This window comes from Harpegnathos saltator, unplaced genomic scaffold (genome assembly GCF_003227715.2).
Source record: "Harpegnathos saltator strain DR-91 unplaced genomic scaffold, Hsal_v8.6 scaffold557, whole genome shotgun sequence".
Taxonomy (NCBI): Eukaryota; Metazoa; Arthropoda; class Insecta; order Hymenoptera; family Formicidae; genus Harpegnathos; species Harpegnathos saltator.
Genome location: NW_020230379.1, coordinates 192,861 through 207,864, shown reverse-complemented (window position 1 = coordinate 207,864; position 15,004 = coordinate 192,861). Strand labels below are relative to the sequence as shown.

General features: G+C 38.0%; 1 protein-coding gene across 6 annotated transcripts in view; it reads right to left on the bottom strand.

The window, feature by feature from the left end:
* The window catches only part of Dhc64C (dynein heavy chain, cytoplasmic), a 109,072-nt gene that overhangs the window by 11,439 nt on the left and 82,629 nt on the right, over positions 1-15,004 (bottom strand). For 3 of the 6 annotated variants that reach the window (XM_025303582.1, XM_025303578.1, XM_025303580.1), the window contains 10 exons: positions 12,325-12,396; positions 8,851-12,201; positions 7,460-7,854; positions 7,070-7,380; positions 6,782-6,870; positions 6,253-6,282; positions 4,953-6,099; positions 4,372-4,867; positions 961-1,576; positions 77-871 (listed from right to left, as the gene is read on the bottom strand). In XM_025303582.1, the coding sequence (XP_025159367.1) occupies positions 77-871; positions 961-1,576; positions 4,372-4,867; positions 4,953-6,099; positions 6,253-6,282; positions 6,782-6,870; positions 7,070-7,380; positions 7,460-7,854; positions 8,851-12,201; positions 12,325-12,396 (7,302 nt within the window). The remainder of the gene's footprint in view (positions 1-76; positions 872-960; positions 1,577-4,371; positions 4,868-4,952; positions 6,100-6,252; positions 6,283-6,781; positions 6,871-7,069; positions 7,381-7,459; positions 7,855-8,850; positions 12,202-12,324; positions 12,397-15,004) is intronic. The other 3 variants (XM_025303583.1, XM_025303579.1, XM_025303581.1) reach the window with 1 other exon arrangement.

The window sequence follows — 15,004 nt, the reverse complement described above, 5'->3', positions numbered from 1 at the left end:
GAAATGTAGAAAAATTTTGTTATGTACACTATATTCTGTTACAAAAATCTGTTATTAAAGATTAAGATTGTCTCACCTGAGATTTTACAGCTAAACTCTTCTGCATTTCCTCCACTTGTTCCACAGTTTCAGCAATTTTACTCAAACCAACATTCAAATGCAACTGTTGTTCTTCCAAATCACTCCTCTTTTCCTGATACAGTTTCACGAAGTGATTAATGAAGTCCAAGTAATGGCGCGGTGTGATAGCCATGGTTCTAGCACCCCTCTTTGCCAGACGTGTGTTCGCTTTATGCAAGGTCTGATGGACGTACACACATGCATTTATAACAGCATCTCTGTGTGACGGTTGCGATGGAATTAAAGAACACACAGACGGGAAGAAGTCTGGACATTTCCACATAGGTCTCTCTAAATCGACGCGATTGGTAAATTCTTTACCAACTTGGAACAACGCATTATCAGACCAATCACCAAACCAATTCAATACGCATCTGTTGAACAACGCCGGTGATGTTGCCGCGCGATCTTTCAGACCATCGGTACTCGGATTCATTGTGAATACAACATGTAGATTTTTCATAACTTGGCCGGTGAACCATTTATATAACTCTTCATTAGAATCTAGCATTAGGCCTTCTCGCTGAGCACCCTCCTTGCATTGCGTCATAAGGGTTGTATATTCATCACCCTCGAATAATCCGGGTACTTCTCCATTGGCGAGCAATGTGTTCATACGTTCGAGAAAGCCGGAATCCAATACATTAGATTCATCGAGAATAAAAGCTATTTTTTCATCCTTACAACCAGATCGCCTTAATACTTGACGCAAATCTTCATCGAAATCTTCACCGGTATATTTATTATGCACCTTTTGGATATATTAAAATTGATCAGAAAAACACGCTCGCCTAAATACAGTGCCAAATAATAAGGCAATATAAGACAACATAAAAATACCTTAATTTGGAAGATAGACAAGCCGTTCATCCATGCAACGAATCTCGACAGAGTCGTCTTTCCAGCGCCAGAGACACCGATGAGCAACAAGTGTCCCTGAGGCTGTCGGAAAATTCTGTCAATCCGTAGAACATGTTCAAGAACCTCGTCAAAGAGTACCAACGGCACATCTAATTCTTCCTCATAAAATACTTTCAATCTTGCTCGAACATAGTCTCTTAATTCCTGCCTGTTTACTGGAACATAATCCTTCGACAGCCAGTTACTGTACAAGATCGGTTTAGCCAATGCTTTTTCTCTATCAACTGACATAAAGTGTTTCAACGCTACTGTGTCTATGTTCTTATTCGTCCAAGCTCTCTCGGAATCTTCTACCAATCTGTCCTGGAATAAGCGAAGAGCCTCGTGGGCCCACAAACGCACCAAGCCTTCTACAGAAAGATTATCTAATGGTCTAATGGCTTCACAAATGCCGCGTACCCAACGTGTCATTTCTCGTGGAGAATACACGTAATGTGGCTGCATATCTTGGGTAAATTTCTCCTGGGAAGCCAAATAAAACTCCACCATTGCGTTCGTCAAAGGCTCCGCATAACCTCGTAGTGAAGGTGTTAATCTGCAATTTTATAGAAAAATCTTGAGTTATTCAATATGATCATAGTTTAGTAATAAAAAGAAAAAAAAAGAAGAGGAAAAAGAAAAAAATATATGCGCGTATGATATTTGAGATATTACAGTAAATATTTCCATCAATAAATGCATGTGTACATACAGGGTCCTCAGAAAGTCCGGGAACGCTAAAATATTTCAAAAAATATGAAAGATACGAAAAAATGTTTCATACAAAAGTTGTAGGACTTAAAAAGATCTATTTAGTAGTCATATTAGTTTGACCATAAGTGGCGTTGCTAAGGTCATATGAAGGTCAACTTTGTTTTTCTAAATGGAACCCCCTATTTTTTATTGGAAATTCTTGTAGCTTATCTTGAGAGCTTTCCAAAACACTATAATGAAGTCATTTTTTAAGTTCTTTCCGAGTTATGACGCTTGAAAGTTACAATACCGCCGGCATTAGCATTACCCAAAGTATACCGCGCGGAGGTGCGATCAGAGATGCTTCTCGATTCACGTATTCTAAAAACGAGTTGTGCTCGCTCGTATCTCGCTCTTTGTCTCTTTTGTTTCTTTTTCCGATTATAGTATCACATTTTTCTCTGAAAAATGTTGACCGAAAAAGAAAGAATATTGCTACTTATTTATTGAGGATTTGGTGACCGTATTAGATCATATCAAGAAGTAGCTGATCTACTCAATGTTACACATTCTGATCTCGATCCTATTTCTAAATCCACCGTTTGCAGAACAGTGATTCGTTTTTTTGAAACGGGAACAGTTATGGACCGGTTTCGCAGTGGAAGGCCGAAATCCGCAACTATTGATGTTAAGACTGGATGTTCTCCAATCATTTCAGGAAAATCCTCATTTGTCCGTATCAAAAACAGCACAAACCCATAATAGTGACAGCAGCGTTTTAAAAAAGCATAAATATTATCCGTATAAAATTGTTATCACTCAAGAACTTATGGAAGATGAGTTTGATAGAAGAATTCAGTTTTGTAAAGAACTGATGCATCGGTATGATGATAATGCTAACTTTTTGAATTTTGTTATTTTTTCTGATGAAGCCACATTTCAAATAAATGGTGCTGTTAATCGCCACAATTGCAGATATTGGAGTGACGAAAATCCACATTGGATGAGTGATCTTCGCACACAATATCCACAAAAATTGAATGTTTGGACAGGGATCTATAGTCGCGGTATTATAGACCCATTTTTCATAGATAGTGATTTAAATACTGAAAAATATGAAAATTTATTGTGAGATCATATCATTCCTGAAATTAAAAATTGATTTGACGCAAATATGCAAAACATTTGGTTCCAACAAGATGGAGTAGGACCTCATTTTGAGATACGAATTCGAGAATTTTTAAATCGTTCTTTTCCTAATCGATGGATAGGTAAGGGAGATGCCATTGAATGGCTTGCTAGATCACCTGATCTATCTCCTCTTGACTTCTTTTTTGGGAACATATTAAAAGTAAAGTTTATGCGACGAAACCATGTAATTTGGAAGACCCGAAAAATCGAATAATGCAGGAAACATCTCTGATCGTTTTAGAACAAATAAGCCATGTGATCAATAGTTTCTATGAATGTTTAGCTCATTGCCAAACAGTAGAAGGAAGACATTTTGAATAATTGAAAAAGTAAAAAACAAAAAAAAAAAACCAATAGGCCTTGAAAACCAAATATTACCCCGCGCGCACGCCACGCACGCACGCACGCACGCACGCCACGCACCGCACGCACGCACGCCACGCACGCACGCACGCACGCACGCACGCACGCACGCACGCACGCCACGCACGCACGCACGCACGCACGCACGCACGCACGCACGCACGCACGCACGCACGCACGCACGCCACGCACGCACGCACGCACGCACGCCACGCACGCACGCACGCACGCACGCACGCACGCACGCACGCCACGCACGCACGCACCACGCACGCACGCACGCACGCACGCACGCACGCACGCACGCACGCACGCACGCACGCACGCACGCACGCACGCACGCACGCACGCACCACGCCCACGCACGCACGCACGCACGCACCCGCACGCACGCACGCACGCACCACGCACGCACGCACGCACGCACGCACGCACGCACGCACGCACCCGCACGCACGCACGCACGCACGCACGCACGCACGCAACGCCACGCACGCACGCACGCACGCACGCACGCACGCACGCACGCACGCACGCACGCACGCACGCACGCACGCACGCACGCACGCACGCACGCACGCACGCCCACGCACGCACGCCACGCACGCACGCACGCACGCACGCACGCACGCACGCACGCACACGCACGCACGCACGCACGCACGCCGACGCCGCACCGCCCCCCGCCCCCCCCACCCCCCACGCCCACGCCACGCCCACGCACGCACCACCAGCCGTGTAAATCCGACTGTGCAACCTCCGCGCGGTACACTTTGGGTACACTGTGACTTTCAAGTCTTATAACTCAGGAAGAACTTAAAAAATGACTTCATTATAGTGTTTTAGAAAGCTCTCGAGATAAGCTACAAAAATTTGCAATAAAAAATAGGGGGTCCTATTTAAAAAAAACAAAGTTGACCTTCATATGACCTTAGCAACGCCACCTATAGTCAAACTAATATGACTACTAAATAGATCTTTTTAAGTTCTACAACTTTTGTATGAAACATTTTTTCGTATCTTTCATATTTTTTGAAATATTTTAGCGTTTCCGGACTTTCTGAGAACCCTGTATAATAAAAGCTTTATAAATGAAATCTTTACCTAAGCATAGCACGTGTGAATGTGCCGTAAATTTGCTTCAAAGAAGTTTCCCCAGGATAGTCGACATAAATGACAGGCACATGTCGAAGGAATCTGTGACTAAGGGGTTTCCTGCCGGGATCTGTGGGCGGATTACATGCACCGACGAATTGTATTCTCTCCAATGTGACCCATGCTTGATCACTTGTTCTGTAAAAGCCTCTGTGTTCTACTAATTGTCTTAAGAAAGAGATGACACGTTGCGTTCCATAGTTATCCATGTCAGGTAAATTGATTTCGTCACAGAACAAAACCAACCATTTGCCCAATTGTACCGGAGAAAGTACGACACCATTAGGTGTTTTACGATATTCACAATAATGATCAAATGTTTTAAGTAACAATTCAGGTGTCGTTGCAGAAGAAAAGTTAAGTCCAACAACTTCCATATCTGGTAATGCTCGCAGAGCAGAAAATAGTGTCATAGTTTTGCCAGAACCAGGTGGCCCACAGAGTACTATAATCATAAAATACAATTTTTTAACGCACACAAGTGGATATTAATGTGCATTTGTTAGTTAAAAATAATATTCATTATTTACCTAAAGGCTTGTGCTCGGCTAACCAAGTATATAATAAACTTTCGTGTCTCACAGTGTCCAAAGTTGGCACAACGATGTCTGGGCTAGCTACTTTGTGCGTCTCTACTTCAATTTGTGGAACTTTATTGCTCCAAGGTAACCATTCGCCGTGTATGTTTACTTCAAAGTCGATAATTGGTATGTTATTTTGAGAAGGTAAAGGTACGGTTGTTATAGATCGTACAAAGTCACCCAAGTCGGATCTAACTTTTAACTTAGCGTCTCCTGCGAAGCTCCACAGAAGCGCATAAACTAAGCATTTGGGCATATAACGTTCCAACTGCTCGCTTGGCAAAGGAAAGTCAGTGTGAGAATGATTATACTGCAATACATTGCGAACAGCTTGATTCAACATGGAGAACAGAGAACTGAGAGCTCTTAAACGTGTGAAGTCCATTATATGTTCTTGTTTCATGGCATATTCTAAGCATCTCACTACTAAACCATCGGGAGCGAAATAACTTTGCATGATACTGGCGACTTCTCTCTGCACCGCTAATGCAGGCGATATGGTATCTTCTTTCTCTGCAGTCTTTTTGCCGAGATTATCCTCCTCCCCGTCTTCCAGTGGAATATTTCGTAAACGCAACATATAGTTTTCGAATATCATTTCCGTCGATAGTACATCTTCCGAGAACCAAACCATACCGCAACGCGACACAGTGGCCAAAGTAGCATATTTTAAATCTTGCACTTCAAACATAACTCTCACGTTTGGCGGTAGACTCAACCGCTCGCCATTGGGCAAAGTAAGAAGTTTATTGTCATCCAATACAGAATTCAAGTTCTCGACCCATTCCGGGTCAACATCACCATCGAATATAATCCATTGTCGTTTATTAATTTCTCCTCTGACGTTATCAATTATTTTTCTCAATATATGCGTGAACAGACCATCTGTCCATTCGCGTGTATTTGGATCTAAGACACCATATAATGTTTCTTTACTGATTGCTTTAGGATCGATTACGTGAGCAACACCCTCCACGCCTTCGAATCGTTCTAGTGCTTTAAGCAACACCTTCCACGCCATCGTTTTACCAGAGCCACTTGGACCAACCATCATTAAGCCATGATTTAAATTACAGATTTGATATAATTGGAGGACCTAGTAAAACAACAAAATAAATAAGATATAAAACTAACCCATCAGATTCGACGAAAAGGGAATAGGACCGATAAAATTTTCAAAAGGACCGCAGATAAAACATCTACTTTCAACAACCATACACATGAATATATTTTATAATATCAATCTCACCTTTTCTACCCAAGTCTCACCGATCGATTCCTTAGTGCGCATAAACAATATGAAAATTAAGTTTTCAGTATCATTAAGTATTATACAGAGTATTCGACGCAAATCATACTAAAACTTGTGTGCATGTAGAACACGTCAAACTGCAATAAGACCGTTATCATGCAATTATGTAATTTATTAACGAAAAATGTTGACGAACCAGCACGCATGGTGAGTGCGGTGGGACGGACTCTGTTGGTGCAATTGCGTAAGGAATAGCTGAGCATGTGTTGATTTGTCAATTTTTTTTCATTAATAAATCACAAAAGTTTACACGGTTGTTTGCCAAATGATAGCGGTAGTTTGTTTATTATTCAGTTTAATGTGTTACATATGCATATAAGCGTTAGTACGACTTGCATCAGATACCCTGTATACACAAAATATAATGTGGTTAATATTTTGTGAAGTTATTAGAGTGCATAAAAATTATTAATGTCAATAATGTGAGTAATTTTATCACATTTAAAAAATGAAAGAAGTGCATTACCTTTTCTTGCCAGGCACCTCCTTGTTCATCTCCTTCGCCGCATACCAAGTATTCCTCGGCACATACTTTCCTAATTTGATCTTTCAATCCTAAAATAAAATATTCGTATACTCATATATTATTACTTATACACTATTATATATTATTATTTATATACTATTATTATTTATATACTATTATTATTTATATCACTATTTATATATTATTTATATATACATATAAATAAAGACATCTAAATATTCATAAATATTTTTTCATTAAGTTCTTGTTAATAGAATAATATTTTACCTTTCATTTCCGCGCGTGTGTAATTTACATTAGGGAATACGTCGCTGAGTAAACTGAACAATAATGGAATATCTTCGGCAACTAATTTCGGAACCATAGTTTCGCATACAGATTGAATAAGTATCTCTTGTTCGGGCAGATTTTCTGCAATAGAGGCTTCATCGATATTGGTTTCACCACGACTTTGCATTCCCTCTTTAATTTTCTGTATACGATCACGTTTCACGTTTCCGGCAGATATCAACACAGATTTAAGAGCACGTAATCCAAAATCGTAATGCGATTGATTAGAAAGCTGTTCGTCACAAAGCCTAAAAAAGGGGAAAAATATTTTATTGTAACAATAACAAAATTAACAAAAGTACATAAAATACATATTTGAATACATACTTGAAAAATGGAACAATTTTACACGCTAACTTTTCTGCAGATCGGAATCCTTGACTGAAAAGCATTACTTCGGCAATGAGTTGACGATCAGGTGTAGTCATAGCAAGCGATCTGAAAAGTTTCTTAAGATTGTCTGGTAGATTGGAGCGTCCAGCGTATCCAGGATTCATAGTAATGAAAATAGCCATATCTGTAGAGACTTTAACTTGTTTCCCAACTAATTCAACACAGAGAGTTCCCTCTTTTTTGCCTTCCATCTGACTCTTAAGTGCTTCTTGAATCGTTTGTACTTGTTGAGAAACAGCAGATAACATACGTTCCTCCAATCGATTAAATTCATCAAAGCAACCCCATGCACCCACTTGACAAAGACCAACAAATATACGACCCATAGCCTGCAATAAATAGCGATTAAATATAAAATATATTTATAAACGGTATCCTAAAATTCACGTAAGAAGTAATTTTGATAGAAAACACAGTTTTATAATTAAAAATTGTAAATTTTTTATTGATTCATAAAATATACAGTATAGGGTTATGTATGGAATAGCATATCGGGTAAATGACCTCCACGGCTTTGCTGGCACATATGCACTCTTTTGTTGAAATTTTCCATGACCGTTTTGCATAAATGTGGCTGAATTTCGTTGATACAACGCTCAATTTCCTCCTTCAAGGCGTGGGTAGCTGTGGGCTTGTTGGCATAAACCTTAGACTTCAAAAAACCCCAAAGAAAAAAGTCCAACGGCGTTAAATCGCATGATCTGGGTGGCCAAATCTGATCACCAAAACGGGAAATTACACCAGGAAATGTCTCATGCAGTAATTGAATTATTTCTCGGGCTGTATGGCATGTGGCACCGTCTTGTTGAAACTACACGTCCACATCCATATCTTGCAATTTAGACACAAAAACTGGTTTATCATGTCGTGATAGCGAGCACCATTAACTGTTATTGCCTGACTAGCCGCATTTTCGAAGAAGAATGGTCCGATGATGCCTCCAGCCCAAAATCCGCACCAAACAATGACACGTTGTGGATGCATTTGTTTCTCAACAATCACTCGTGGATTTTCTGAACCCCAAATGCGATAATTTTGTCGATTAACCAAGCCATCAAGATGAAAATGAGCCTCATCGCCGAAAATGATTTTGTTCAAAAAATCAGCATCCACTTGTTGTTCCATAATCAACGAACTCTCTTCGCTGTGGCCATTTACCCGATATGCTATTCCATACATAACCCTATACTGTAAACTTTATGAATCAATAAAACATTTACAATTTTTAATTATAAACCTGTGTTTTCTATCAAAATTACTTCTTGCGTGAATTTTGAGACACCCTTTATTTTGATTTTTGATATTATTAATCTTTTTATCAATACCTGGAAATCGAACGTCTCATCGCAATTAAATACCAATACAAATCTTCCAAGTTGGTGTCCTAAAGCTTTCACAGATTCTGTCTTCCCTGTACCAGCCGGTCCAAATGGCGATCCACCGAGCCGGGCCTCTAAAGCTTGTGTCATAGTTAAATAACATCTGTCGGTTAACGGTGTCTGCACTAATCTATCTTGCACTCCTAAATATTCGAATCCATAGAAGAATTTAGCGTTTGCCATATGTATCGTGAGTTGTTGAAGTACTTCCGTTTGTCTAGGATCGAAATAGAATCGCATTTCGCACAACCATTCAAATGCCTTGGGATTTGAAACTTTATTTGCAATTAATCGCCTAGTGACGGTACGTTTATGTACAAATTCGTTGATTAAGTGCTCTAACTTCTTCCTCCTTAAAGGTGGTTGTTCTTGAAGAACAGAGTCAGCCAAAACATTTAATGTGCCTTCCACTTGTATCAAAACTCTTTCTAGTGGATTTTTGTTTGGATCCGCTTGTGCTTCATGAAGTGCTGCCTCTACGTCTTCTGACCACAAAATTTGCGCGGCTAAAACTATTATTTGAGCCTGATAATTGTCGCACCATGTCATAAATGCCTGTGGGTTTATATTGCCATCCTTGAATTGTTTAATATCTTGTACAGCTTTTGCGAGGCTCGAAGCGAGTGTCACGCGCATTTCTTTTTCGACGAGCGTTAACCATTCGTTTATTTTGGGATAATCAACTGTAGATACTGGATTTTGGAATATAACTTCTTCACCTTCGCGCGATGCGATACCGGTAATAATCGTATTATCTTCATTCAACAAAATCGCGGCTACGCCAGCAAACATCTTTTTGAAATGTTTCTGCAATCGTGCAATATTCTTGCTATTACCAATAATTTCTAATAAATCTTCATCGCCGACAAAATAAAATCGTGGAAAAGATGTTCGTTCTCTTTCTAAATATTCTCCTAATGCCTTTTGTATCTTACCAAGAAGGTCAGCAAGACGTTCGAGTGCTCTCTGAACGCCTGGAATGTTCAGAACGTCTGTGACCATAGGAGATTTGGATACTTTTTTCATCAATCCCAAAAACTCAGAACTGATACTTTGGAAACGTGATGTTTCTACTGGCAACAATGTTTTAATATCCGCACTGCCAGAAAAGATACCTTCGAGATAAACCCATCGCCGTTGTACATCTATCCATACATCGAATAAAGCATTGATTCTATTCAGTTTTTCTTCCCAAGTGAGAGCTTCTTCCTCAAACACTTTATAATACGGCGATAATTTCATAGCAGCCACCGAGTTGATGTGTTCTTTTACTTTATTAAATAAATCGTCCCAACCGCGTATCAGTCTGCATTTATTTTGGTAATTTATCAAATCTAATTCATAAGTTTGCCAAGATTCGCGCACTTGCTTCAAAAACTCCTCGAGAGCCATTTCTCCTTGAGCCACAAGAATAATATCCTTAACTATGCCCTCATTTTTTTGAAGATTCACGTCCCAGACTTGACCAAGAGTAAGTTCGCTTAATATCCAGTTCACTCTGAGCTGCTTCGTCAACTGCTTCCAATGTCTCTCTTTGAGTGCATCCGACTTTAGCTCTACAATCAACATGTTCACTTTCGTATAACTTTGTAACATCTTTTTCACATATTCATATGACGAATATTGTCTTAATCTTGCTGGAAGTTCTTTCAATTGCGCCATCATTGTATCTAATTGCTGACGCAACTTTCGCGGTTGTACGGAGAGCCAAGGTTTTTCACGCGTTTCATCGATTTGAGCCCATATCTTTGATAATTCTGACCAAACTCCTCTCAAATCCTGCAACTCTTCAAATACCACTTGCATTCTATCTTCACTAGTTGATATTCCACCCGGCTCTTGTAATTCTAACGCCTCTTTTGCTTTCGCGACATTATCTCTTTCCTCTTTAAGTCTAGCAAATTTACTCTCAAACAACTGTAGTTGCTGCAAAGCATCATCTGGTCGCAAATGACCTTCCACAGGCTTTCCTCTTTCCCAATCACTGAGGAAATCAGTGGTTCTTGTTTCAACTGCTTTGTCCTCGGCGACAATTTTCATCTGTAAGGATGCAACTTGAGTTTGAATGCTAGTATCTTTGCGTTTGATAATTTCATTGAATGCGCCCCACTCTCCTTCTATATTGTCCACATGGAGCCAAGAAGACGGGAATTGGAATCTCTGACGTTCAAGTATTCTTTGACCTTCACGATATACGTCTACTTGTTTTTCCCAAGCTTTCATTTTGCGTTTTAGAGATTGAACATATGTTATAAAACCAACTGCATCAGATGTACTAGCTGCTTCAATAGATTGCTGTTCCAGATCGCTTCTAGATTTTGATACTTGTGCATGAAAACTGGCCATTTCATTACCTAAAAGCGTTCCGAATTTGCCCAAAGTTTCTTTATGCCACGAATCGTATTTTAGCGAGACTTTACTCTGCACTTTAGCAAAATCGATGATCATTGGCCCAAATTCGCGTCTAGTGTCGGAAGTATCGAACGTAGTTCTCGTTTTCTTTATATCGTTCAGACACTTCATCCATAAATTAATATTTTCGCCTAATTTGCCGTAAAGATTTCCTGGTTGCAAATCCCAAAGAGCTTGATAACGTAGCCATTGGTCAACATAATCGGCAACATCTTTCATTTTAGATTCAACCGCTTCATATGCTGCCTCCAATGGTTGTTTACCAAAGGGTAATTTTGTAAGTAAATTTCTATATGTGCCTGATTCGGGTTTATCTAACCCAACTTGGTATCTGGAACTCTGGAGACGAATTTGTGATGTAACAATTGCTTGCCATGCAAATAATTGTTGCATTATCTGAAACCTAGCATCTTCAATGCTAGGATACAGATACATAGTTTGATTCGTAATTCGGACTTCGTGGATTTGATTTTGAATCTTAGGATCGCCGCCAGGTTTATGCGTTGGCTGGGCAGGAGCATCTGTATCCATACTTAAATCTACTTCTTTTTTATGACCTGTTAGTGCATCGGTCCACGCTTTTATTCCAGCTTCCAATCTAGCAGCTAAATTTTTTTCCACTTCTTCATCAAGTCTTGCTACCCAAATATGTAAGTTGGAATAGTTTTTCAAAGACAATTCATCTACTGACTTCTGGATTTTGGATAAAATGTCAGCAAAAGTATTTGCAGAATAAGGACATGTTTCAAGAGAACGAACGTCCACATCCAGTTGTTCTTCCACAACTAAAAGATCTTCTACTCTTTCTTGAAAAGAAACTACTGCTTCAGAAAGACGTTGCACGTATTGATCAAGTTTATAGCTTTCCCAAACCAGCGCGATACCCTAGAGATGCATATAAAAACAAAATATAGTTATAATTTAATAAATGTATAATGTAATTTTATAAATCGGTAAAGGTAAATATAGCAAATATTAAAAATATGTACTTGCATTATATTAACTTACCTCAGAGATTAATAACAGAACATCTTTACGCATACCAGCGACCAAGGGTATAATACTCGCTTTGTCTTCAATCTAGAAGAAATATTGAAGAGATATATAATTCGTTAAATTACTTCTTTTTATTTGCAATATCTATGCGCGAAATGATTTGGATACAGTTTTACGACATAATGAGATCTCATTCAATACTTAACTCAAGAATATGCATACACAAAAATTTAATACGTATAGAGAATCATACGTTAGTTATTGGCATATTCATATCGAAAAGACGAAATAATTTCATATATTATATTGCATTTAAGCAACATTGCCTTCGAATATGCGAACAGCCTTATTTTTCAGGTGGAATTTTAATTATAAAATAATTATACATACACACATACACACATATATACATATGTGTGTATATTTATAAATATAAACTTCTCTTCATAAAATAGTTTAAAATACACAGGGTGAGTCAGTTAATCTGTCATACACTTATATATTGGAAATGAAATATTTTAGAGAAAAATATTTCTTATAAAAGTTTTATAACTTTAGAAGGACATAAACTGATGCCATTGGTTTGACCTTGGATAGTTGTTTAAAGATTGTATGAAAATTATCTTAAATTTTTTTAATGAAAACCCTCATTTTTCAGTGAATATTTTTATATGCTTATCTCAAGAGCTTTCTATAATCAACTATTTTTTATTAAATTATTCTCATTAAATATTTCTCGAGTTATAAAGTTTAAAAGCTTATAATACCACCGGCATTAACACTACAAAAGGTGTACCGCACAGAGGTCAAATTGTATATATAGTACGGAGGTAGTACTGAACAAACTAATTATTGGCCAGCGGACGTGTGGGTGCAGTAAGGAAAAGGTAAGGAGAAATAAGTGGGATAAAACTCTCAAAAACCGTCTGAAAAATGAAAATAATTTCACGCACTGATATATTCGGACAAAAAAGATTTTTTTAGCTTATTTTTAAGTTTTAAGTTTGAAAAAATTTCAAAAAAATATAAAAAGTTCTTCAATAGTTAAGTCTGTTACATTTATTATCATTGGAGTTTACCTTGGATAAAATAAAGTATGTACTGGAATGTTTATTTACTTTCATTAATTAGAACATGTAGATTACTTCTCGGTGCTGCTGGAAATGAGAGAGATTATATAAATAAATGTGCTTGTAGTAATTGTTTTATTAGATATTGATGCTGTTGAGAAGAGTAATGTATCGATCATTCATCAATAACTATGGAAACTAAATAAAATGTGCAAATTTAATAATTCGGACCAACAGAAGGAACTCTCCAGTGGGGAAATCAGTCGAAAGTACAGCGTAACTGAAGTTGTGGTTAAAATAAAGGTAAATGTGGAAAAAAATTTATTAAATCCATCACAATAGTGAATAATCCGGTCGCGGAAGGAAGAAGACCAATCCAGTCAAGGATCGACTGATCATCTAGGAATAAAAAAGAAAAGCGATTGTTACCAGTTGTATAATCCGGGAAAATGTTCAATTAAACATTTCTGAACAAATCATACGTAGAAGACTCCGGAAAACTGGGCTGAAAAACAGTTTTACACTGCGTCACCCTTTAATTCGAAAGATCAAAAAAATCAAACGTCTGGAATTTATTAAGAAATACATCGATAAGCCAGTGGACTTTTGGAACAAGGTAATTTGAAGTGGCGGAAGTAAGTTTAACCTCTTCGGTCATAAATGATGATTGCGGGTTTGGTTAAAGCCTAGCGAAAAATTTTTAGATAAAAATGTCCAAACGACGATCAAGCACAGAAAAGACAGTATTATGGTATGGAAGTATTTTGCGTAATCAGGTCTGGGAAATCTGATCAAGACCAATGGTATTATGACAACAGATGTAATATATTGATATCCTTAACAAACATTTGGAGGAGTCTCTACTAAAGATTAGTCTGGAAAATAATTTTATCTTTCAATAAGATAATAATCCGAAACATAAAAACTGCTCGTAAAAGTACTGCCATTTTCCATGATTCGAGGATCAAACTGCTGGATTGGCCGGCACAACTGCCAGATTTAAACTCAATTGAAAATCTGTGGCTCATTTTAGACCAGAAGATTGACAAGAGCGACGTAACGAATAAGATCAACTTGTTCAAAGCCTTGGAAGATGCGTGAAAAAACATCGACCAACAGCATATCCAAAATCTAGTCGAGAGTATGCCTCGACGTTTGCAAACAGTCATACAAGCAAACGGCTATACGAAATACTAGTTTAAAATTTTATCTTTAATTTGCTCCTTATTTTTTAATTGCTCCTTATTATTATCTGCGTACTTTATTTTGTCCAAAGTAAACATAATAATGTAATAGACTTAACTATTGAAGGATCTTTAATGTTTTTGGAATTTTTTCATTTAAACTTAAGAGTAGACTGAGAAACTTTCTTTTTGTCCAAGTAGATTATTATTCTATCCCTCAAAAGACTGCCGAATTATTTACGAAAACGTGAAAATATTCGAGGTGCGTACTTTATTTTGTCCAGTACTGTATGTCAGAAGAATAATGTGAAAAATAGTGATAATTTCAATGGGAGAGAAATCTGACTATCTGACTATCCTGATAAATGCAAAATAATTTTATTTTCTAAGAAAGCGTTCTGGACAATTAAGCTTCCGACTTCGTGTCACAACTCTTTT